Here is a 24,493-nt window from a genome sequence, read left to right as displayed (position 1 = left end):
GGTTCTACGACTTAAAGTCCTACCATAAGTTAAAGTGGGCTGTCTTAAGTAATGTGCTATTCTAATGATGAGGACACAAAATACACGTTTATGATTTGAGTCTATTTGAAATCTTTTGTGAATGAAAAAATAGATTTTGTGTGTGAAAAAAAACTATTCGAACTGATATCTAATTGTTCTGTCAACATCCACTGATAATGTTGAAAATCCCTGATTAAAAAGGCATATCTTAATCTTAATCTTAATCTTAAATCTCTTCACGGTTTGTACAATAGAGGGCAGCAGAGTTAAAAAAGCAATTAGTTTGATTGGTCCGTTGGAGGTGGACTGGTCCATATGTTGGCTGAGTCGCCCTGCGGTCCCACCAGGTAGCTGGAAACGCTCCGTATCCAGCCTCGCTTCATATCCCGGCTATCTCTGTGATGAATTCCAGCACCTGCTAGCCTCACAATGACGACGATAAGGATGATGATGACCCGAAATGGAGCATGATTAATAGTCGCCAAGGAATGGCTAATGTGGCCTCAAGGCGTGTCTCTGAGTCGCCCGCATTAGCGAGCTGTGATTAAACATCCTCAGGCCGTGACACTGAGTCAGAGGACTCTTCCATCCCGCCTATGTGCTTGATTCCCACAAGAGTGTGGATGGGAAATTGGTGGCTCGGTATATGTTTATATAACAGCAGCCCTCCCTGTGCTGTCAAACCAATGGAGAAAACTAAAGACAAGCTAAATATTAAAGTCAAAAAGCAACATTTCAGGACAGGTCCAACGTCCAAAATGGCAGAACAGCGAGCACAACACACATTATTTGCAGGCCGGGAGGAGGTGAAACCACATCGGAAGGAGCTACTGTCGTCATTTGGGTTGAAGTTTGCTTTTTTGTCTCCTCATTATCCTCACTGGCAAGTGATTTCTGCCCCGAGGTGACACCACAGTCAAATAATCAATGGTGGATTATTAATACATGCAGAAACATGTTATTTCTTATTTTACATGGCTGAACATTTACATACTTCATTATTTTACTCTTAAAAAAACTTTCACTTTTTCAAGAAGGGACACATGAAAGGAAAAATGAAAGGATGCAACTTGCCACTTTGATATTTTGAAGAAGTGATATATTTCATGCATACATTTTATTTCATACATTTCCCTTTCAGACTATTCAGATTTTATTCTTGTAATATTTTGACTTTATTGCGATCACATTATAACTTCTTCCCCAAAACTAATTTCCCCCGTTTTTTTTATTTTTTTCTCATAATATTACAACTTTTTAATAATAAGATATTTTTTCTTTTATATTTCAACTCTATGCTACTAAATGACAATATTATTCCTCATAAGATTACGGGTTTATTGTCTTAAAATTTTCTTGTTGGAATTTATTTATTCTTTTTTGCTATTGTTGTTTTTCTCAAAATTATGACATTATCCCCATAATATTTTGGCTTTATTCTGGTAATATTATAACTATTTACCCCTATTTACTATTTAACTAATTTTCCAAAAATAAAAAACTACTGTATTTATTTTTTTTGTCTCTCATAATATTCTGTCTTTAAAAAATATTTTTTTCTTTAATATTTCCACATTATGCAACTAGAATGATGTCATTCCATAATATTAGAATGTAATATTATCTCTTTATATTTTGACTTTATGTTTTTTTTATTTTAGTTTTTTGGTTGTTATATTTTTTAAATGATCCACAGGCCGCAGACCACACCTTAGACAACCCTACCCGAACCCCTAGACCCAACCCATAAACCGAGGACCGCCTGGTTTAGCTCCACAAAATGTAAAAATGCCAATAAACAATCGCAACCTCTTTTGGGCGAGTTGTTGATCAGTGAGAAGCTGTGGTGGCACAATGTCATAAAGTGATGACGCTTCATTGTCATTATTTCCGAGGAGGACGTTTTACTGTGTAAGGGAATAACTTCCCGGCGTCGGATGACCCAAATGAAGCTTTTTTTTCTGCTGAGCAAAATGTAGTACTTGCTGACCACAGCAAAGGAAGCAGAACAATTAATGAAGCAACACAAGGCTTCATGATGTCTGGCTGCGGTACAGGGGAGGCATTAGCGGTGGGCTTGCACGGTGGCTGCCTTCTGCACGCAAAAAAACAAACAGGCGTTATTTATGGCCATGGTTCCCTCGTGAGGATCTGAGGCTTGGATTGCTTCCCGCCTTTGTTTTTATCACGTCTCCTCACATTCAGCCAAGAAGCTCATGTCCAAAATGGCGATGCCGTCACGACAGCTTCCTGGAGACCCAAATAGTCAACCTGAGAGGGAACAAAGAGAGGACGGTGTGCTTTGACATAGCATCCGCTGGCATCGGACTGATATCGTCCATAATTCCTGTGTGTCCACTTCCTGTCCAGGTGACCTGGTGTCGCGGGCCATGCACCACCTGCAGCCGCTGCACATGAAGAACCCCGGCAACGACACCCCACTCCACCAGAAGAGCAGCACCAGCGTCCACTGGGAGCCTGAGGCCCTGTACACTTTGTGTTACTTCATGCACTGTCCGCAGATGGAGTGGGAGAACCCCAACATGGTACCCTCCAAGGTCACCTTGTACACTGAGAGGTGAGGCGGCATTCTCCTAATTAGGTTAGGTCTGTACACCATAAGGCCTGCCACCATAACCGGTCGATAATTGCGCTACGAATTATGGTCGACAATCCATATTGTGGACAGCATTGTTTTTTTAGACCATTTTTCATGAATTATTGCCATGAGAGATGTAGTTCACATTTGATGGTACTAGCCACATTAGCCATATTAGCTTTGGCACAGTATGCTATGTAAGCTGGGCAAGCTGTTGACAGGAAAAGACGTTTGAGATCAACCACGTTGGTTTAATTTTTCATGGAAACATCACCATTCCGTATTAAACGGCGGCATTCCTTTTCCAATGTAGCGAGTGACACCGTCTGTGAGCACGCACCACTTTGCCGATCAAACGCCTTAGTGAGCATTGACTTTCAGGACGGGCATCATAATTGTCCATTTTTTTTCCTTATCGTTGTATTCATCGATTTGTCGGTTATTGTGACAGGCCTGGCTGTATATTATCGCAAAATTTGGTACACACCATTACGGGACAGACACGCACATGTGTATAAAATATGAGCAAGATCAATTGAAAAAGATGGCTGCCATCAAGCAAAACGTCCTTAACTTAGCAACTCTTTGGCTATACTGTAAGTCACAAGTGTTTGTCTGATGGCGATGAAACTTATATATATACATATATTTATATATATATACGTATATATATTACTTGCCCTGTTGAGGTGGGGTGTAGGGGCTTCGTTGGAGCCTCAACTGCTCGCCTACTCCGTGATGTGGGGTGCAAAGGAGTGGTGCATCGGAAAGCCATTAAGGAAGTGGCTGAGGAGGCAGAGAAAGGCAGCTTCTGGCTGCAGCTCAGGAGGAAACGCCAGATAACACCTAGGGCATCAGCAGGGGGTGCTAGAGAGAGATCTCTACCTGTACTGGGGTTAAAGGAGCGAAACATCAATGACTGGTGTTCCCCAGCTCATGACCCAGTTCGGCCCATAAGTGTCACAAATGCATAAAAGGCGCTGTGGAGATCATCAGCCCGTATAATCAAATATTAGAGATGTGCCAGTCAACAAGTTTTTTACTGAATCAGGACTCACGGGTACCTGTCCCAGTTAACATGTCACTGTGCAACCATTACTCTCACCGCATCAGAAATGTGCTTTTTTTTCGGACTCATTTTTGCTTGAGGGCTGCATGGTTGTCGAGTGGTTAGCCATCTCTGTGTGGAGTTTGCATGTTCTCCCCGTGCATGCGTGGGTTTTCTCCGGGTACTCCGGTTTCCTCCCACATTCCAAAAACATGCTAGGTTAATTGGCCACTCCAAATTGTCCATAGGTATGAATGTGAGTGGGAATGGTTGTTTGTGCCCTGTGATTGGCTAGCTCGCCCGAAGAATGTTTTTTTGTCTATATGTGCCCTGTGATTGGCTGGCTCGCCCAAAGAATGGTTGTTTGTAAATAAGTAATAATAAGTAATAATAAACAAAAAGTAATAAATTAATTAAAATTAAAAAGTAATTATAAACAAAGTCAAGTGTTAGACGACGGCTGTACCCCGGTTTCCTCCCACATTCCGGTTTGACGAAGCGTTCACTGACTCATGGGTACAGGACAAAGACCAAAGTTTTATTGACTCATGGTTTCGTGGCGAGAACGATTCACCAGGTGCTCTACGAACTCTCAGTCACGGGTCTTTCTCTGATTCATGGGTTGAGCAAGCCTAGAGTTTCACTGACTCACTGGTGCTCGACGAAGACTCCAGTTGCACTGACTCCTGGGTACTTGAAGAGGACTCAAGTTTCACTGACTCGCTGGTGCTCAACAAACATTCCAGTCACTCTGACTCATGGGTGCTCCACAAAAACTCAAGTGTTACTGACTCGTGGGTACAGGACATAGACCAAGGGTGCTCACACTTTTTCAGCATGCGAGCTACTTTTAAAATGACCGAGTCAAAATGATCTACCCACTACAAAAATGCAAAACATCTATTTATTTTCAAATGTATTGAGGATTATTTGTACGTACAATGTATGTTGATGTACCTTACATAACCAAATGAGCCAATATTGCAAAACACACATAATTAACTATTAACATTTTTTGTAATTACCTCCACATTACTCCACATTTCCCTTCTTTGGTACTGCGATGGTAGAATGGCATATGAGGCAAACGCACTTGGAAAAAGACATTGTGAAAAAAAAGTCCACCTCCCATTCCGTATGGAAGTGATATGTTTTTGCCTTTTTACTTGGTCCAGCTCCTTCACTCATTTTAGTGACCATAAACTTTAGCGAGGGCTTAAAATCTCGCAATTCGCCGACTAGCTTAGCACTTTGCATCGTTGTTTACGCATGAGCGGTGACCTAAAGGTCAAAATTCAGTTGTCATGTGACTGGTTGTCCTGTATGTCAATCAAGTAACGGGGATGGATGATAGGCTGACATCGTAAGTTCTGCTGCACTTAGAGACGTTGTTTGATTTGATTGGTCGCCCGAAGGGCAACATTCAGTTGTCATCTGAATGGCTGCCCTGTATATCAATCAAGTGACGGCATTGATGCTAGGATGATATTTTTTTAATGTCACGCCGCGATCGACCAGCGATCGACCAGTACCACCTCCGCGATCGACCGGTAGATCGCGATCGACTTAATGAGCACCCCTGGCATAGACAAATGTTTTACTGACTCACGGGTGCTCGACAAAGACCAGAGTTCCACAGATGTGGAACTCTTTCCCTTCCTTCCAGCAACTTTTATGGAAAGCTCTGGTGTGTTTGCAGAAGGATCCTTCTAGGACAGGGGTCGGCAACCTTTATTATCAAAAGAGCCATTTTACCCACCCGCTTACTAAAGGAAAACAGATAGGAGCCGCAAAACATCATTTAAAAACAATATCTTATAAACTTTTGAAAGTTTGAATCAGTTTTAACGCCAAATTTTTACACCAAATTGTTGCTTCTCGTCACATGTGAGCTCTTTGAGCTCATCCAATCACGAGTCAGAACTCATTCACTTCAATTCATTCAGGGTCTCACAGAAAGTCAGATTAAAAAAAAAAACTCATTAAAAAATGCATATTTTTTCCCATTAGGGTATTTTAAAAAAATACTTGAGCGTTGTGAAGGGAGCCACAACAAAGTGGCTGAAGAGCCACATGCGGCTCTGGAGCCAGGGGTTGCTGACCCCTGTTCTAGGATAAGAATGTTTTTCACCCACGTCAAGCTCGTCAAGTCTCGCGTCCACAAGATGTTTGCATCCGTTGAGTGTTTACTTGCAGTCAAATTCATGTGATTTATCCGCCGGGCGCACCTGAATGCTTCATTAAACAACGTGGCGGTGTCAGAAGAATTGTGCCAGGCTGAAGATGGGAAATGGAAGTAGCCCATGACTGACTCGGTCTTGGGAGAATCAGAATTTGGAGGCCAGATGAGACCCAGCGGTCGACCTCATTTCAACCTGGACGCCATTCCAAAATGGTGTCTGCTGTCTTGATACTCTGTGCTAATTCTCAAGCCCCCTCATCATCATCACCGGGAACATTCCAATTTCACCCACTTTGGAATTCTATCTGCACATTCCGACCACCGGCATGACGGCAGCCAGGGGTGCACGTTGTTCTTCTGGGATAGCAGACGTTCAGTAGCTGGAGAGGGAATGTCAGCCGGAGCGACATGTCAGCAGGAGCCTTGGCCTGCCCGCACCCCAGGAGAGGACTTTGGCTGTTTAGCATTCCAGTGGAAAAGGTTGAGGACAGGAGGTAGGCTGTGGATATCACTCAGTGGCGTGTGCAGCGGCACAAAGAAGGGAATATATAAGAAATAAAAATGTGCTGCATAACGTCGCTCACACAGAGCTACAATGTTTTTCAATAGAAGTAAGCTAAGAGAACATTTGATGGGAGTTGTTAACTGTACCGTGAATTGTAAGATAATCCATTTTCCAAATGAAGAGTAGCAATAGGCTAACAATGAAATATAAACACACCCTCCTCTTTTATCCAGGCTGACTGAAGATGAAGAAACATTTCAGTCAGAACACAAAATGCAGAACTATACATGCTTTCATTTTAAAGTGGACCTATTATGCTCATTTTCGGCCCTTTGTATTGAGTTGTGGACTCCTACAGAGCAGCTACACACAATAACCCGCACAGAAACCTTTCTAGATCTTCCACAATCTCCACCTATTCCAGCTGTATTTCCTTGGATTTATTCTACCCACGGCCCGCCTCCTGGTATGCCCAGTCCGCTGTGATTGGTCACACTCCCAAGTGCTGGGGGGGCGGGCCTACAGCTTGTATCCGGGCGGGTGACTTCTCACACGACTCGCTATGACATCACAGGGAGCCAGTGGTAGAAAAAAACAATCCCGATCGTCTTCCAAGTGTGCAAACCTCATTATCTGAAACTTTGCCATGGTTTGACACGAGAATACAACATTTCAACTACATTTGACAAAAGGTCAGAAAAGTGGAAAAAGCAGAACAGGTCCCCTTTAAGTTACTAAATGCCAGAAAACTCCCCAACGATGCCAGAAAATAACAGCAGTCGGAGGCTGGAATGTCGGCAGATCAAGGTGGCAACACTGGCTGATAATGTGGAATGAACTCCAGTACAACCAGTTGTTGTTTTCATGAACTCCACAAGATGGCAATAGCTGCATTGGTGTGTCATGTCATTGGTGTCACCAAGTCATGGTCATGGTGCTGAGCTTTATCTACCTCTGCATGCACTTTCCATTTAAAAAGGTGTGAACTCGTTTTGGATGGAAATCAATACAAAGCGGTCGACAGCGAGTCGTTCAAAGCCGCCGCTGCAGAGTGAGAAGAGGGAAAACTTTCCTGATGGATTCCTAATCATTTAGCTGACTCCAATATGCCATTAGACGTTAATACGCCATCTGAGGCGGCCGCACGCTTGAAAAGGCCTTAAAGGGAGATGCTCTCATCTAAATGGGAGATCTAGTAAGCCAGAAATAGTCCAAAGTCTTCCATAATTACATCATTCCGCTTGTGGAAGGATTCCCAGAGAAGGAACGTGATGGAACACTCGTATTTGCCTAATAAGTAAGAAGAAGTATCGTTGGTGTTAAGAAGGAAAGAGTATTATTCTTATCGTTAGCCTGCTCATTCTTTCAGGTTCTAAATGATTTTCCATGCCTTCACTCTCCCAAGCACATCCCGGCGGTGGCGGTGGCGGTGGCGGTGGCGGTGGCGGTGGCGGTGGCGGTGGCGGTGGCGGCACTGCTATCCCCTCAAAAGCCCTGAAGATAAGGGATCATCTGGTCGCTGTCGTGCACAGGAATAAACTCAGCACAGCCGTTGTTTCCGACTGCAAGTCCACACCAGAGCTCTTTGCGTTCCTTGTGTCAGTGTACAGCCCCCCCCCCCCCCCCCCCCCCACCTGTGAGGCTCAGTGACGCTCTAATCCGACCACCTGAGGATGGGGAGGAGGGGCGTTTCTGTGTGATGCACCCAGTAAGATCAGGCTGTATATAAATAGCACAAGGCTACATGTTTGGGGACACTGTCCTCCTGCTTTTTATGGCTTTTAGTCCTCGGAGACATCCGGCGTGAAGGAGCAATAATCATCCATGCAGCCATCTTTGTTTATGCACTGCTCTCATCTCAACAGATGCTCTGCAAGATGACAAATTTCAAATTAAAGCCCTTAATATCTGGGTGTAGATACACTGTATAGCCACCAGAGGGCAGCACTTGGCTCAGCAGTAGCGATGTAGCCACAGGTTGACAGGTAGATACACCTACCATCTACCTGTCACCAGAGGGCAGCACTTGAAATGTGGGTAAACTAAAGCATCACAACTAGCACAGAGCATTCGAGCCACATGGAAAAAATAAACCTCTCAGATTTTGATAATAAAGTCGTAAACTAATGACAATAAAGTTGTAAACTTACAAGAATAAAGTTTATATGATTTTTATGATTAAAAAGTTGGAATATTCCCCCTTTTCCTATCTGCCTCAGGCAATGCCAGTTAGGACGGAGTATTAAAATAATCACAGATTTTGAGAATTAATTTGAGACTTCCACTTTTTTCTCTTAAATTTATGACTTTATTATCCGCAATTTACGACGTAATTCTCCAAATCTCCGATTATCTTGATACATGAGAAAAGTCGTAATATTACGCTAATAAAAGTCATAAATTTATGAGAAAAACATTGTACATTTATGACTTTATTCTTGCAATTTACAACTTTTTTCTTGTAAATTTGCACTTTACTGCCATAAATGTGCAATGTATTTGTCAAAATCTCTGATTATTTTAATACATGAGAAAAGTCGTAATATTACGAGAATAAAAGTCATAAATTTATGAGAAAAACGTACATTTATGACTTTATTCTTGCAATTAACAACTTTTTTTTAGTAAATTTGCGACTTTACTGTCATGAATGTGCAATGTATTTGTCAAAATCTCTGATTATTTTAGTACACAAGAGAAGTCTTAATATCGTAATATAAAGTCTAAAATTAATGAGAAAAAGTTGTAAATTTGTGACTTTATTGTCTTAATTGACAACCTTTTTCTTGTAAATTGTAATTCTCTTGTAATTTTATGAGAATAAAGATGTCAAATTAACTAAGGAAAGGGGGCCATTAATTAATTAATGTAAAATTAATGAGAACCAAATTTTTAATTTATGTCTTTATTCTCCGAATTTACTACTTTTTTCTCTGAAATTTGCGACTTGTAGGTAGGTGACACATAGGTACGCCAAGTAGCCACAAGAGGGCAGCAAATGACACGTAGGTGCGCCAACTAGCCACAAGAGGGCTTTACCCGCTTTAAAAGCGCCACAGCGAGTCGTGGAAGACGCATGAGTTGTTTTGATACTTTGATTCTGTACACGTATATTCAACAAATGTCATATATACTCATCGGTTTCAAGACGATGAGGAGCCAAGCTAATCACGTCCTTAAAAAGCCAAGTTAGCACACTCAAATAGTCAAATGCTGTCTTTTTACAAGCTGAAATTCCAAATTGACTAAAAGGCAAGAAAACAAGCGAAAGGCCAGATAAGTATTTGTGCTAGTAAAGGATGAAACATGTCTGCCGATGAACAGCGGGAGTAATAACACTTTCAGCATCTCTATCATTCTCCTTCTAGACTATCTGCACTGTATAAATTATGAATATTGATCTGCTTTAGCTAAGGGCATCTGTAATGAGAACATTTACGAGTGTTACAGTCAATGCGGTCTTCCAGTGATTTATTTGGAAGGCTGCACACGCAGCAAGATATTGAAACGTGCATTTTGCACCTGAAAAAAATCACTTGGATGATGATGATGATGATGATGATGATGCGTGGAGTCTCCACTAGCAGACGTCTAGGTGACACTGTTGCTAACTTTGCAGTAAGACAAGTAGCTATCGGCTGTCCTGGAAGTCGCTAGATGATGTAATGGTCTAATTTGCATATCATTTGCAAGATGTTGTAAAATGCTGTAAGAACAAAGCATAACCTCGGAATCACATAATCTCTTTTTGCATAAATACGTCTTTGGGAGTGAGTGTTCGGGTTTGAAAAAACATAAATATGTCTTTGGTAATGAGTGAGTTAACGTCTTTGGTAATGAGTGAGTTAACATGACTCAGTGTGGTTGGTGAATAGCACACTCTTCTGGTGAATATATGTAATAGCAAGTGAGCTTCACAATACTTACTGTACAGGCAGTCCAGTAGGCTTACCAATGGCTTTATATTTACCCCACGAAAATAAGATAACCCACTCCATTTTCCAAATGAAGAGTAGCAATAGGCTAACAATGAAATATAAACACACCCTCCTCTTTTATCCAGGCTGACTGAAGATGAAGAAACATTTGCGTTCAGTGAGAGCACAAAATGCAGAACTATACATGCTTTCATTTTAAAGTGGACCTATTATGCTCATTTTCGGCCCTTTGTATTGAGTTGTGGACTCCTACAGAGCAGCTACACACAATAACCCGCGCAGAAAGCTTTCTACATCTTCAAGAATCTCCACCTATTCCAGCTGTATTTCTTCAGTTTTATTCCACCCGCGGCCCGCCTCCAGGTATGCCCAGTCCGCTGTGATTGGTCACACTCCCAAGTGCTGGGGGGGCGGGCCTACAGCTTGTATCCGGGCGGGTGACTTCTCACACGACTCGCTATGACATCACAGGGAGCCGGTTTTAGAAAAAAACAAGTGTGCAAACCTCATTATCTGAAAGTTTGCCATGGTTTGACACGAGAATACAACATTTCAACTACATTTGACAAAAGGTCAAAAAATTGGAAAAAGCAGAACAGGTCCCCTTTAAGTTACTAAATGCCAGAAAACTCCCCAACGATGCCAGAAAATAACAGCAGTCGGAGGCTGGAATGTCGGCAGATAAGTTGGCAGCGCAGGCTCATGCACCTAAACATGATACGGCGCCCCCTTGCAGGCCATTCCTGGTACTTCCGCCGCTGATGGAGTGGATCCGTGTGGCGGTGGCGCACACGGAGCACCGCCGCAGCTTGTCGGTGGACAGCGACGATGTCCGGCAGGCCGCCCGGCTGCTGCTGCCCGGCGTCGACTGCGAACCTCGGCAAGTCAAGTGAGTGGCTTCTTTAGGAATCACCTGTGGACAACATCATGACATCCCATAATGCATCCAGTCGTGGTGTTCGCAGGGCAGAGGACTGTTTCTGTGGCGCGGGGAAGCTGGATGCCGCCTCCACCGAGGCTAAGTTCTTGCAAGATCTGGGCTTCAGGATGCTCAACTGTGGACGCACCGACCTGCTCAAGCAGGCCGTCAACCTGCTGGGACCCGACGGCATCAACAGCATGAGTGAGCAGGTAGGAAGACGGCAGGAAGACGGCGTGTGGAAACGCTGATCATTTTACTGTCCACTGACAATGAGTCGGCCGAGTGGTTAGCGCGCAGGCCACAAAGGTAGGAGACCCGAGTTTGATTCCACAATTGGAGCATGTTCTCCCAGTGCGTGTGTTGGTTTTCTCCGGGTACTCCGGTTTCCTCCCACATTCCAAAAATATGCTAGGTTAATTGGCCACTCCAAATTGTCCCACCCACATTCAGATATATGTGGGTGGGACAATTTGGAGTGGCCAATCTGGGAATGGTTGTTTGTCTATATGTGCCATGTGATTGGCTGGCCACCAGTCCAGGGTGTACCCCGCCTCTCGCCCGAAGACAGCTGGGATAGGCTCCAGCATCCCCCGCGACCCTCGTGAGGATAAGCGGTAGAAAATGAATGAATGAATGTTATATTAACTCATTCAATCCCAGCCATTTTAAGTAATCCACAGTACAGCACAGGTAAGTTTCAGGAAAATATCTGCTCCCCACTAAAGCAGGGTGGGAAAAGATACATTTCAAGCTTAACTTTCACTTTGACGCAAATATTATTTGCTTTTGTGACAGTTCAAATATCGAAACAACTATACCAACATAGACATTCTTTTTTTTTAAACATAAAAATAACAATTTATTCCAAATATAATGAAAATGATTCTCATAATATTATAACTTTTCCCCTAAGCTAATTGTACCTTTTTTTCTTGTAGTATTACAATTTAAAAAATTATTTAAAACATTGGTGTAATTTATTCCTGTGAAACAATGTATTTTTATTCATGAATTATAGTTAATTAATAATTAATAATGGGCTAATATTTTTGCTTTACTCTTGAAATTACTGCAGATTTTTCTATTTTTGCTAGTGTTGTTTTTTTTTTTTTTAGTTTTCGTGAATAATTTGAATAATACATTTGGAGAATGTTCCTCGGGCCAATAAAGAAACAGCTGTGATACGCAACCCGGGCCACACTTTGGCCAACCCCGCCTTATGGTGTTGGAAAACTGCCCTGCGCCGGCAGCACTCTTGTAGCCCCAAGCAGGACAATTATCTTTCTATTCATGTGTGTTGCACCTTAATGTGCAGGGGGATAGTAAATATAAACAATACAAGCTGTACACTGACTGCTCTAAAGTAGTACTGATAGCGTGTGTGTTGTAGGAGACGTGATAGCGTCATGCAGTATTTTTTTGTATTACGAAGCCCTGAAAGAAGACAAAGCAGTTCTTCTGGGCTCCCGGGCGATGCCTCGACCTTGGAGTGTTTCTAAGTGTAGATGTTAAGTGGAAGCTGGCAGGTTTCTGTGGCAACGGCTGCACGTTGATGAGGGTATATTCGGTGGCGGAGGTTTGGCCAAGTGATGGCCTCCTCCTCCTCCTCCTCCTCCGCCTCCTCCATGGCCACCGCTGAATAACGAGCCGTGGTGACTGGGGTTGACTTTTATTTTATTTGCACAGCAGCGGCGGCGGTGGCAGCGGCGGCTGTGATGGAGGTGGTCGTTAAGCGTCCACAGCAAATACTGGAGGGGTGGACTGGGTCAAGAGCAGGTGGTTAAAGTCCTTCTGCTTCACTGAACTGTCAGCTGCTCCGAGTGGGAGAAGACGCGTTTGCGTGTGAGCAGCATGGTAAGCGTGGGCATGGGCATGGCAAATCGGGGGAAGAGTGGCACTCATAAATAAGCCACGGCCCCAATTATCTTCCACTCCCCTCTGCCAATAGGGGGCAGCTGCAGCTGAGTCTGTAGATTGCACGCTGCCTCGGACACTGAAGAGAAGAGCAAGAGCTCACAGCAGTGTGCTCAGCTCCGCCCCTTTAGGTAGGCCCAGGGGAGGGTTCCTAATAAGTGATGCAGTTTTTGGGAGCCTCTTAGATTCATGAAGGGGTGGTGCATCTCAGCTTTTTCATTCATTTTCAAAATATGCACACTTTCTTCTTAAAGTGGACATATTGTGCTCATTTTTCCTCTTTTTGTATTGAGTTGTGGAATCCAGGAAGCAGCGACACACCATAACCAGCACAGGCAACTTTCAAGAATCTGCACCTATTCAGCTGTATATCGTTGGCTATATCTGTTTTAATGTATTCCACCCACGGCCCACCGCCAGGCACGCCCAGAAGAAGGACTTCCGCTTTGTGCCGCTAGCTGCAAACCCAACTTTTTCGGAGTTGATAATAAACGGCAATGTACAGTATCTTTTTAAAATGTGGGTTTTAACGTATAACCATACGTGTTGGAATTCCGGATGTGTTTTGCGGGACTACCAGTGTTTAAAAACTGGGTAGAGGCAATAATTGTGTTGGGAAAAGGCTATTACCAACCTTCTCTATGCTAGAATGCAATCAAATGTGCTACACAGACACCACAACTCAATACAAGGGGCTCAAAAAATGAGCATAAACGGTTCCCTTTAACTCATTTAATTCCAGCCATTTTTCAACAGACAACAACTTCATCACACACAATATTTTGTTCTATGACGATATAAACAGAATATACCAAAAGAAAAAGTAGACTCCCATTTTTCATCAGAAAAAAGCTCTATTTTACCTTTTGGCCTTCTTCAGAAATCAGTAGTAGAACATAGCTAAGGAAAACAAATAGTAAGGAAAATATCAGCTCCCAACAAAAAGAGGTGACTAAAATGATGCTTTTTCCACTTTTCTGACCTATAAATGTACTAGTTGGAATGTTGTATTCTGGTGTTAAACCATGCCATCATTTCAGATAATGAGGTTTGAGGATTTGGAAGTTTGGGATGGCTTTCAACGCTTGTTTTCAGAGAGTTTGTGACATCACAGTGATCCGGACTTCCTTACATGGGCGTGCCCTCCTCCCCGCTCTGCCGCACTGTGGAAATCCAAGGAAATATAGCAGGAATAGGTGGAGATTCTGGAGATCTAGAGAGCTTTGTGTGCGGCTTAATGTGTGTAGCTGCTGTGTAGGAGTCCACGACTCATATACAAAAGGCCAAATATGAGCATAATAGGTGCCTGGGGGCCATTAGCCCCGCCCTGAGGGAAGGGTGCCAACAAAACAAAAGTGATGTTTGCCATCATTTGGAAACAGCGCAACCGTTTGAGACCGTTTGAAGCATGTTTAAGCCAATCAGATGATGACGACAGACATAGGATCCACTTTGGCTCTGGCTCTGAAAACGCAGCTGACAGGACATCAATCTGCTGTCGTGACGCAGGCGGCGGCGACCCTCAAACATCTCATCCTGTCCTTCCTCTCACGCTTGCAGGGAATGACGCCGCTCATGTACGCCTGCGTGCGGGGCGACGAGGCCATGGTCCAGATGCTGCTGGATGCCGGCGCCGATATCAACAGCGAGGTCAGGAAACGAGGCCGCGTGCCGCCTCCCGGGGCTCCGCCCACTTCCACACTCTGGCCAAAGCAGCTTCAAAGTGCAGAATGATAATAAAGGCAGAATAATTGCACACTGATGCCTCCTGTGCTGTGGGGGCTTTTATTTGTTTGGCCCCTCATTAGGAATGCATCATCTTTCTTCGTGTGTGTGTGTGTGTGCGCGTGCGTGTGCGTGTGCGTGTGTGTGTGTGTGTGTCAGCATCACAGCGAGCACGCCACACATGTTCAGTCGTAATGTGAAAGTGATGCCTCCTCGCTCTGACCTCAAAAGACTACTGAGAGCAAACGTATTGGGACACCAATATGTCTTCCTGTCAGCATGTCGCTACGTTGCATTTGTGACCAAAGAGGAAGTGCATGACGTTTGAGCACATCAGACCAGGTCTGTTGCGCAATGCCGCGTTCCTGCTCGCCTTCTAACACTGCAAACGCAACACGTAACCCCGGGCAACGCCTTTCCCTCCAATCTAACCGCAACGTGCAGCCATGTCTTTCTCTATGCCCCGCCCGCCCGCCCCTCCCCCCTCCCTCCCCCCTCCTGAGTGTTAATGGTTGTATGTCTCTCTCCTCAACCTCACTATAAGAATTCCCAGGAGCCCAGCACAGTAAACAAGCACCCCTCCGTTTACCCCGACGCACGCCATGGGACGCCACTCACTTTCGCCGTCCTGCACGGACACATCCCTGTCGTGCAGGTAGTATAGTTGCCTCTGACCTGTGAACTTTGCCCTGGCCTTGACACCGATTGATCGGAGCACCCCTAGTTATTATTATTGTTGCTGTGGTTATATGTAATATTACCAAGTAATAAAATGCGATATAAAATACTTTCTCACACACGCGTACTGATGTATACAGTACGTATATAGAAGACAAGGGAAAAAATGCAAATGACAAATGAGATCCAGTTGGTACGTGCTGTCACGATTCATCGGAAAAAAGCAAACAAGTCACGTCTCGTGATGAAATAGCAACGGTTTGTAATGAAGTAAAGCGAAATAAGTATGGCGGCAAGAAATAGCTCATCCGTCTTCTGTCCACCGCAGTTGTTGCTGGACAACAGCGCCAACGTGGAGGGCTCGCTGCTGGACGGGGCGGAGAACTACACGGAGACGCCGCTGCAGCTGGCGTCGGCCGCAGGTAAACATCGGCAGCATCGTGTTGGGACTCACAGTCATTCTTCAAGGTTGAAGTTCCCAAACATAGTCACAAATCATCACGGGGGCATTCCGCTACAAGCTGTGTTTCCATGGCAACAGGTGCTTAATCATGCTACAGATAAGGCCGCGCTTCTTCGTTTATAAATAATAGACATGCCATGAAAGAGTAAAGTATAGCAATCAGCACTTTTATTTTCATTTTAATTGTGCTGATTGGTCTCCTCCTTAGGTAACTTTGAGCTGGTGAGTTTGCTTCTGGACAGGGGGGCGGACCCCATGATGGGGACCACGTGTCGAAACGGCATCTCGTCGGCGCCGCTCGGGGACATGAACTCCTACAGCCTGGCGGCAGCGCACGGACACAGGTGACTCTCACTAAATGGTCCTTCTTCATGTAAGCAGGACATTTTGGACAACGGCACGCATCCAAGGCCCTTTTCCTGTTGGCCGGTGGGGTCAAACAGCACAGAAATGCTTCAAAAGTCCAAAATCATAACCCTGCAAACACCCTCAAATACACGCAGAGGTTAAATGGCCAAAACGCACACAACCCAGAACAACTGCATGATGGAAATACTAAATAAAGTTGACAGAGCAAAACGGACGTTAGGCGTTAGCTGGACTACTGGGGCAGCCGGACATGAGTCTATAATATTGTAAAATATTACACAGACTTTCTTCTGGGCATGCCTCAGGTCTGGCTGCCGTCTGGCTGCCTAGCTGTTTTTTGGGGTGTTGTGTGCGTGAGCTTTTAATGTGTTTTTAACTTTTACATTTTATGTATTTTTATAGATATAATATTTCACAAAGTCATTATTTTGTGTTTTTGTGAGTCTTTGAATTTTTGTAATTTTAATTAAATAAATAAGAATTTAAAAATAAATAATTTCATTACATAAAAATGATGAATATATTAAAGAATTTATAGTTTTTCAATTTTATCTGTTTTATTTGTATATTTTTGTTTGTATTTTTTTACATTTGTTTATTTTTTCATATTTTATTTATTCATGTGTTTTTATGTTTTTTATTTCGTTAAATTGTATTTTTCAATGTATCATTTAGGTATTTTATTTTTGTTTGTATGTTTTGATTTAAAAATGTAAATGTTTTTACTTTTTACCTTTCATGAATGTTTTGTATTTATTTTATGATTGAATATTCTTTGGTGTTATTTTTGTGTGTTATAATTTCGAAAAAAAACTATATTATTTACTTATTTGTTTATTTTTGTTTGTGTTTTCAATGTATTTATTTAGTTAAAATATTTATTAATGAATTAAATTATGAATTATTATGAATTTGTAGTTACATTTTTCTGTTTTATTTTTCTCAATCATCTGTTTAATTAATTTATTAATTTAAATGAATGAACTCGTTTGTTTTGTATTTTAACTTTTTATTTTTATTTTTGTAATTCAATTTAAAACATTTTAATGCATTTTTTTGTGTTTTTCAAATGTTGAACTTTTGTTATGTGTTGTTTTTGTTTGCACGTGTTTTTGGTTTGGAATCATTTCTTTGTTTAGAACGTTTCTTGCGTGTTTGTCCCACGTCAGCCGCCGACTTTGGTGCTCTGGTGAACTTTGGATGTGAATCGTCAGACTCACGGCAAAGCTTTTTGTCGTCTTTCTTCAGGAATGTATTCCAGAGGCTCCTGTCCCAGTCGGAGAAGGAAAAAGGTGACGTTCTGTCGCTGGAGGAGATCCTGGCCGAAGGTTCGGCACCCAGGGAGAAGAGCGTCGCCCTGCAGGCCAACAGCGGTGGCGGCGGCGGCGGGACATTACGAACAGGAAAGGCCAAGCTGCGTGCCCTGAGGGAGGCCATGTACCATAGCGCCGAGCATGGCCATGTGGACATCACCATAGACATCCGCAGCTTAGGTCAGACTTGCATCATCACCGGTGGCAAAAGCATGCGCCATTGTTACTGCTGAATGTATCACAGCCTATCATAGCAAACCGGCACGTCGCTCATCGCATCCACTTCAGCAGCATTTCTAATTCCACTCAAGTGCTGCCGTGATGGCTCTTCCCCGTTCTCCAACGCCATCAAGTGATGCAAACATGGCCGCCCTTGAAAAACGATGCCAGTGTGTGTGTGTGTGTGTTGACGATGGCATTGTCGTTCCCAGGCGTTCCCTGGAGGCTGCACACCTGGCTGGAGTCCCTGAGGACTTCTTTCATCCAGCACCGCCGCCCGCTGATCCAGGGCCTGCTCAAGGACTTCAGCTGCATCCAGGAGGACGAGTACACGGAGGAGCTGATCACTCACGGCCTGCCGCTCATGTTTCAGATCCTTCGCTCCAGCAAGGTCGGCTTTCATGCGGCGATCTGGGAGAACCGACACGAGGCGTCGCTGAGTGTTTTTACATGTTTGGCGGCGCTCCCGGGCTCATTTGCATAAATTAGCATGACGCGCTTTTTTTCCCCATCAATCAAATTTGTGCAGCGCCTTCATCCAGGAATACACTTAGGCCACTCTCATAAGAAGGAATGACTTCAATAATGATAAATGATAAATGATAAATGATAAATGATAAATGATAAATGATAAATGATAAATGATAAATGATAAATAAATATAGACTAGAGATAATGAAATACAGCCAGCGGGTGAGAGGCGGGGTACGCCCTGGACTGGTGGCCAGCCAATCACAGGGCACATATAGACAAACAACCATTCTTCGGGCGAGCCAGCCAATCACAGGGCACATATAGACAAACAACCATTCCCACCCACATTCTTACCCAGATTCTTACCTACATGGGGAGAACCTGCGCGCTAACTACTCGACCCCCGTGCAGCCGGTTATACACATATAGTAAATATATATATAAATATAAATATGGAACCTTCCAAAAGAAAGATTAGACCAGCTAATTTTCAGGAAAATATCAGTTCCCGACTACGAAACTTTCACTTTAACACAAAAAATTGTTGCTTTTTTGACGGCTCAAATATGAAACAACTATAACAACATTCATTCATTCATTCATTCATTTTCTACCGCTTTTCCTCACGAGGGTCGCGGGGGTGCTGGAGCCTATCCCAGCTGTCTTCGGGCGTAAGGCGGGGTACACCCTAGACTGGTCGCCAGCCAATCACAGGGCACATATAGACAAACAACCATTCACACTCACATTCATACCTATGGACAATTTGGAGTGGCCAATTAACCTAGCATGTTTTTGGAATGTGGGAGGAAACCGGAGTACCCGGAGAAAACCCACGCATGCACGGGGAGAACATGCAAACTCCACACAGAGATGCCCGAGGGTGGGATTGAACCCTAGTCTCCTAGCTGTGAGGTCGGTGCGCTAACCCCTAGACCAACGTGCCGCCCACTATAACAACATAAACAACACAAAAATGAGTAACAACTTATTTACGAATATAACACACCATGAAGTATTTACAATTTTCATATTTGGAACCAGACTACTGTATATGCTACTATGTGCGTGTACATGTGTGTGTACATGTGTGTGTACATGCGTACATCATCTTCTGCTTGCTACACTCCTCCACGCTCTCTCGCTTCCTCGTTTTTATGGCTTAAAATTCCTCCAAAAAGTGACACGCATCGGCGGTGAGTGGCATCATCACCTCTTTTTGCCTCTTGCGCAAAAACACTGTAGACCATCCATTGCATTGATGTTGAGAGTCGGAAGGATGTCAATTCTGGGGCACATCATCTCATAGGCTGGTTTGGCCCTTTAAATGCGAGCCGCCCTCATCAAAGATGGCTGGCCATGCCCAATCATATTCACTCTATTACAGGAGGGTTCTCATCTTCCTCTTCTTTGAACCCAACAAGGGTCCGTCCCCATAATCCGTATCCACTCACCGCTTCTTTCGGCTGCGTTAGAAACTGATTTCATTGTCTGCTGCTGGTTACCAAGGTCCTTCAGCACCCTGATGGTGGAAGAAGACTTTCGTATTCCATTTTTGTGTATTGCAGTTTCTTCTTCTCATGGTCCCCTTTTCCCATGGGACTATATCCAGTCTTCAGCGAAGGCGACCAGAGTACCAAGGCTGCAAAAGCATTAGTTCCTGGCCCATATCGACCAACATCTTCCAATCCCAGGTCATGGCAAGATGTCCACCTTCTGATTTGTTGGTGTCATGCTGGAACTGGTTGCTATGGGGGTCAAGAGTTCTTATGACCCTTAAGGAATTGATTGTGCCTCCAGGTGTAGCGGCCTCCAGTGTGGGGCTGGTCTTACCACCAGGTCAGGATCTGTTTGAAGGCCACAGGAGTTGGGCGGAGGTTCGTTTGGAGATTCGTTGGCGTTGATGAATGAGGTTGAGCTCCCTCCAGCTCAGCTTTCTTTACTCGAGGCCGGACGGCCTCTGCGATTCTTTCAGCCTCCTCCTGATGGCGCACCTCTGCGACCACCATTGTCCTGCTACACATGGTCTTTCATCTTTTTATTTTCTATGACGTACAGAAAAATGGATGCATGGACTTTAATTCTACACCCACCCATACAAATTGTTCCACTCCTGTCCTCTAGGTGGCAGTAATTTTCATCTCATTTCCAACTACAATAATCCCTCGCCATGTTGCGCCTCGGATTTCGCGGCTTTGTTGTATCACGTTTTATTTGACTATATTGGGCAATAGAACTGAAAAGGTAGGGCGGGGCATTTTTGGGATTTCGCCGCTGTATAATATTCTATACTGGTCACTAGGTGTCAGTAAAGTTACATTCACAAGACAGTAGCCATCACAGGAAGTACAGTACAGAACAGGAAGTAAAAAATGAACTAGAATGTTGCTAATGTGTCTATAGTCTATATTATGTCTTATTTGCTCTGACTATGTCTATCATATTGGGTAATTGGAGTGTTGACTATAGGGGTGTTATTCCATGTCTAGGGGGCTCTAATGTTAAAAAGCATATATACTGTAGAAGGCGGTAAACAGGTTTTCTATGCTCTAACTACTAAAATGTTCCATTTATAAATAAGGAATCCTACTTTCTGGAAATTTGACTTATCCCGGTTGGGTCTGGAACCAATTAGTGGATCCAGCGGGTCAATGCCCACCACTTGGCCTCAACGCAAGCAGACTGTAACAGCCAGAAACCATAGAATGTGGCCTTCCGTAGCTTGGAGTCCTTGGTTTTAAGTATAATGGTGTGTGTGTGTGTGTGTGTGTGTGTGTGTGTGCAGAACGAGGTGATAAACCAGCAGCTGTCGGTCATCTTCACCCAGTGCTACGGACCCTTCCCCATCCCCAAGCTGACAGAGATCAAGAAGAAGCAGGCCTCACGTTTAGGTGAGACGTCTAAAATAGTTTCCCAAAAAAAATCAATGGACAGATAGACGCAGAAGTGACAGTTTGATTTGGAGAGCCCCTCATTTGTCCAAAGTGAAGCTTTTAAAATGCGATAAAATGCGCATTAAATGTGAAATGCTTGTGACAAAATGACACAAGACACCCTAAAAGTCTGACATTTTGGAATATCACAGCCAGGGGCGTCACTAGGTTCTGAGGACAGGGGGGGCTTATCCTCCTGGAGATGCACAGGATATGAATGAATGTAGTAGACATTCAAAAAAATCCAAATAAGGAACAAGAACCGCGATATAACTTTACCACTTTTGGACAGATTTAGTAGAGATACTCAATTGTTTCAGGCCATCGTTAAATGTACACAAGTACACACAATCTACACTGCAAAACCGCTGCTCAAGCTCTGCAACCATTCTGTCCAATGATATAATAATCATTATTGTATTATTAATTAGCCTATTATTATTGCTATCATCATTATTCTTCTTCTGATTATTACTACTATTAGTAGTAGTAGTAGGCTAGTATTAGCCTGCTTATTGGCTTGCTTATTAGCCTGCTTTTGCCCTATTATATGAAATTTGTCTGAGATTTTTTTTTAAATTAAAAAATAAAAAAAAACAAACAAAAACAATTAAATAATCTAATTATTTAGGGGGGACTTAAGAACATTTTAGGGGGGCTGAATCGCCCTAAAATAGGTCTAATGACGCCACTGATAACAGCCATTTGTGGTGATTTCAATGCAGCGCGGTTCTTTCTTGGCGGTGCTGCAGCTCCATCTAGTGGTCATATTTGTATTGTATTGTATTGTATTGTATTGTATTTGTATTGTATTGTATTGTATTGCAAGAAGTTGTTTTGTCGTCCTTGCAGACCCGCACTTCCTCAACAACAAGGAGATGTCAGACGTCACCTTCCTGGTGGAGGGGAAACCCTTTTATGCCCACAAAGTTCTGCTTTTTACCGCGTCGCCCAGGTAAAGTCTACCTTTCCTTGTTCAGATTGCTGCATTCTACTAAGAGCCTGCTTTTGTGATGCGTCACCCAGGTTCAAGTCGCTGCTGCAGAACCGACCGGCGGCTGAGAACACCTGCATCGAGATCAGCCACGTCAAGTATAACATATTCCACGTAAGACTCATCAGTAATGTCATTTTGTGGCTCTGTCTGCTGCCCTTTTCACAAAAATTACCTTCTGCTCCATTCTGATTGGCTAACGTGGATGACTGTACATTTCTGACAAAATTACAATCATTTATAATAAACCTGTACATTTATGACTATTTTCTCATCAATTGACGTCAATTTTCTTGTAAAGTTCTGACTTAATTTAGTCTTTATTTAGTTTTATTTTCCATTACATAGAATAAATGCAGTAAATTTAGGAGAAAGGTTTTTTTCAAGAATAAAGTTATAAATCCACAAGAATAAAGTTGCAAATTTACAAGAATAAAGTTGTGAAACTGTAAAAAGTGCAAAACAAAAAATTAACAAGAAATACAAATGAATAAAAGTAGTACATTTTTGACAACATAGTTGAATTTAAGACAGTAAAAGTCGTGAATTTGCACAACTAAAATAGTAAATTTAATAAAATAAAGTTCTAAATTTATAGGAACAAAAGTAAAGAATACTAAAGAATACATTTTCAAGAAAAAACTTGTAAAAAGTTGTAAAAAAAAAAGAGAAAGATTAAGAGAACAAAGTCGTAAATTTACAGAAAAAGGCCATAAATATTTTTTTTAAAAACTAAATTTACCAGAATAAAGTAAAAAAAAATGACAATAAAAAAGTCATGAATTTACAGGAATTAGGTTTTAACAAGTTGTAAAAACATAATCAGATTATTGGAGTGTAAAGTTGACTATAGGGGTGTTATTCCATGTCTAGGGGGCTCTAATGTTAAAAAGCATATATACTGTAGAAGGCGGTAAACAAGTTTTCTATGCTCTAACTACTAAAATGTTCCATTTATAAATAAGGAATCCTACTTTGTGGAAATGTGACTAATCCCGGTTGGGTCTGGAACCAATTAGTGGATCCAGCGGGTCAATGCCCACCACTTGGCCTCATTTTATGGGTCTGTCTGCTGCCCTTTTCACAAAAATTACCTTCTGCTCGATTCTGATTGGCTAACGTGGCCTTAAAGTACGCAGCTGTGGTGGTGTATTATATTATAGTATAACTATTAGTCAATGACAACACAATTCCATATAAAATGCACTTTTTAAATGAAACTTTTTATTATCAAGGGAGAAAAATAAATCCAAAGCTACATGGCCTTGTGTGATCATTTATGCTTGAATTTACGACTTTATTCTTGTCAACTTGCGACTTTATTCTCCTAAATTTATGATGTTTATTTTCATGAATTGAAATTCAATTTATTATCGTAAATGTGTGTCTTTATTCTCGTAAATGTACAACTTTTTTTTTTTTACAAAGTTTTTGATTCCTTTGTCTTGTAAATTCATTACTTTTGTTCCTGTCAATTTACAACTTAATATTCGTAAATATACAATTGTCTTGTAAATTTACGACTTTTAATTGTCATAAATTCATGACTTTTTTTTCTCCTAAATTTACAGAATTTATTCTATATAAAGTAAACTAAAAGTAAATAGACTCATGAAGTTGTAACCTTACGAGATTTTATTCTCGTCAATTTACCACTTTATTCTCAAATTATCAGATTATTTTTTGCGACTTATGATTTTTTTTTGAAATTTTGTACTTTTATTCTCGTAAATATAGTCGTGAATTGACAAGAAATTATTCTCATCCATTTACGACTTCATTTAGCCTTGATTTTGTCTATTTAGTCTTTGTTTACTTTATATAGAATACATTTTGTAATTTAGAAAAAAAAGTTTTTTAATTAAAGTGTACTTTTTTTAAACAATTTTTTTTCTTTTCTTTTTTCTCGTACATTTGTGACTTTTATTGTAATTTATCGACTTCATTCTGGTAAATTTACAACCTTTATTTTCAAACGTTTTTATACAACTTTTTAAAATCTCACAATTTTATTCTCAGAAATTAATTTTTCTTTTCTCCTAAATTTATGAAATTTATTCTATATAACGTAAACTAAAACTAAGACTAAATGAAGTTGAGAAAAAAAAAGTAAATTGAAGAGGAAATTGCCGTAAATGTATGAGAACTTTATTCTCAAAGTTGCTGATATTTTTTTGCGACTTGTTGAAATGTATT

General features: G+C 42.1%; 1 protein-coding gene across 3 annotated transcripts in view; it reads left to right on the top strand.

Annotated features, from left to right (window-relative positions):
- Nucleotides 1-24,493, top strand: part of LOC131124858 (ankyrin repeat and BTB/POZ domain-containing protein 3-A-like) — a 101,667-nt gene that overhangs the window by 72,291 nt on the left and 4,883 nt on the right. The window contains exons 4-15 of one of the 3 annotated variants that reach the window (XM_058065761.1): nt 2,392-2,599; nt 11,030-11,182; nt 11,259-11,424; nt 14,690-14,779; nt 15,408-15,509; nt 15,861-15,954; nt 16,204-16,339; nt 17,613-17,857; nt 18,109-18,287; nt 21,156-21,261; nt 22,156-22,258; nt 22,330-22,411. In XM_058065761.1, coding sequence (XP_057921744.1) covers nt 2,392-2,599; nt 11,030-11,182; nt 11,259-11,424; nt 14,690-14,779; nt 15,408-15,509; nt 15,861-15,954; nt 16,204-16,339; nt 17,613-17,857; nt 18,109-18,287; nt 21,156-21,261; nt 22,156-22,258; nt 22,330-22,411 — 1,664 coding nt within the window. Of the gene's footprint in view, nt 1-2,391; nt 2,600-11,029; nt 11,183-11,258; nt 11,425-14,689; nt 14,780-15,398; nt 15,510-15,860; nt 15,955-16,203; nt 16,340-17,612; nt 17,858-18,108; nt 18,288-21,155; nt 21,262-22,155; nt 22,259-22,329; nt 22,412-24,493 lie in introns of all 3 variants that reach the window. The other 2 variants (XM_058065760.1, XM_058065762.1) reach the window with 2 other exon arrangements.

The sequence above is a fragment of the Doryrhamphus excisus genome, chromosome 3, assembly GCF_030265055.1.
Source record: "Doryrhamphus excisus isolate RoL2022-K1 chromosome 3, RoL_Dexc_1.0, whole genome shotgun sequence".
NCBI lineage: Eukaryota > Metazoa > Chordata > Actinopteri > Syngnathiformes > Syngnathidae > Doryrhamphus > Doryrhamphus excisus.
Note: the sequence above shows the minus strand (reverse complement) of the source record. Positions and strands in the feature narration are given on the sequence as shown.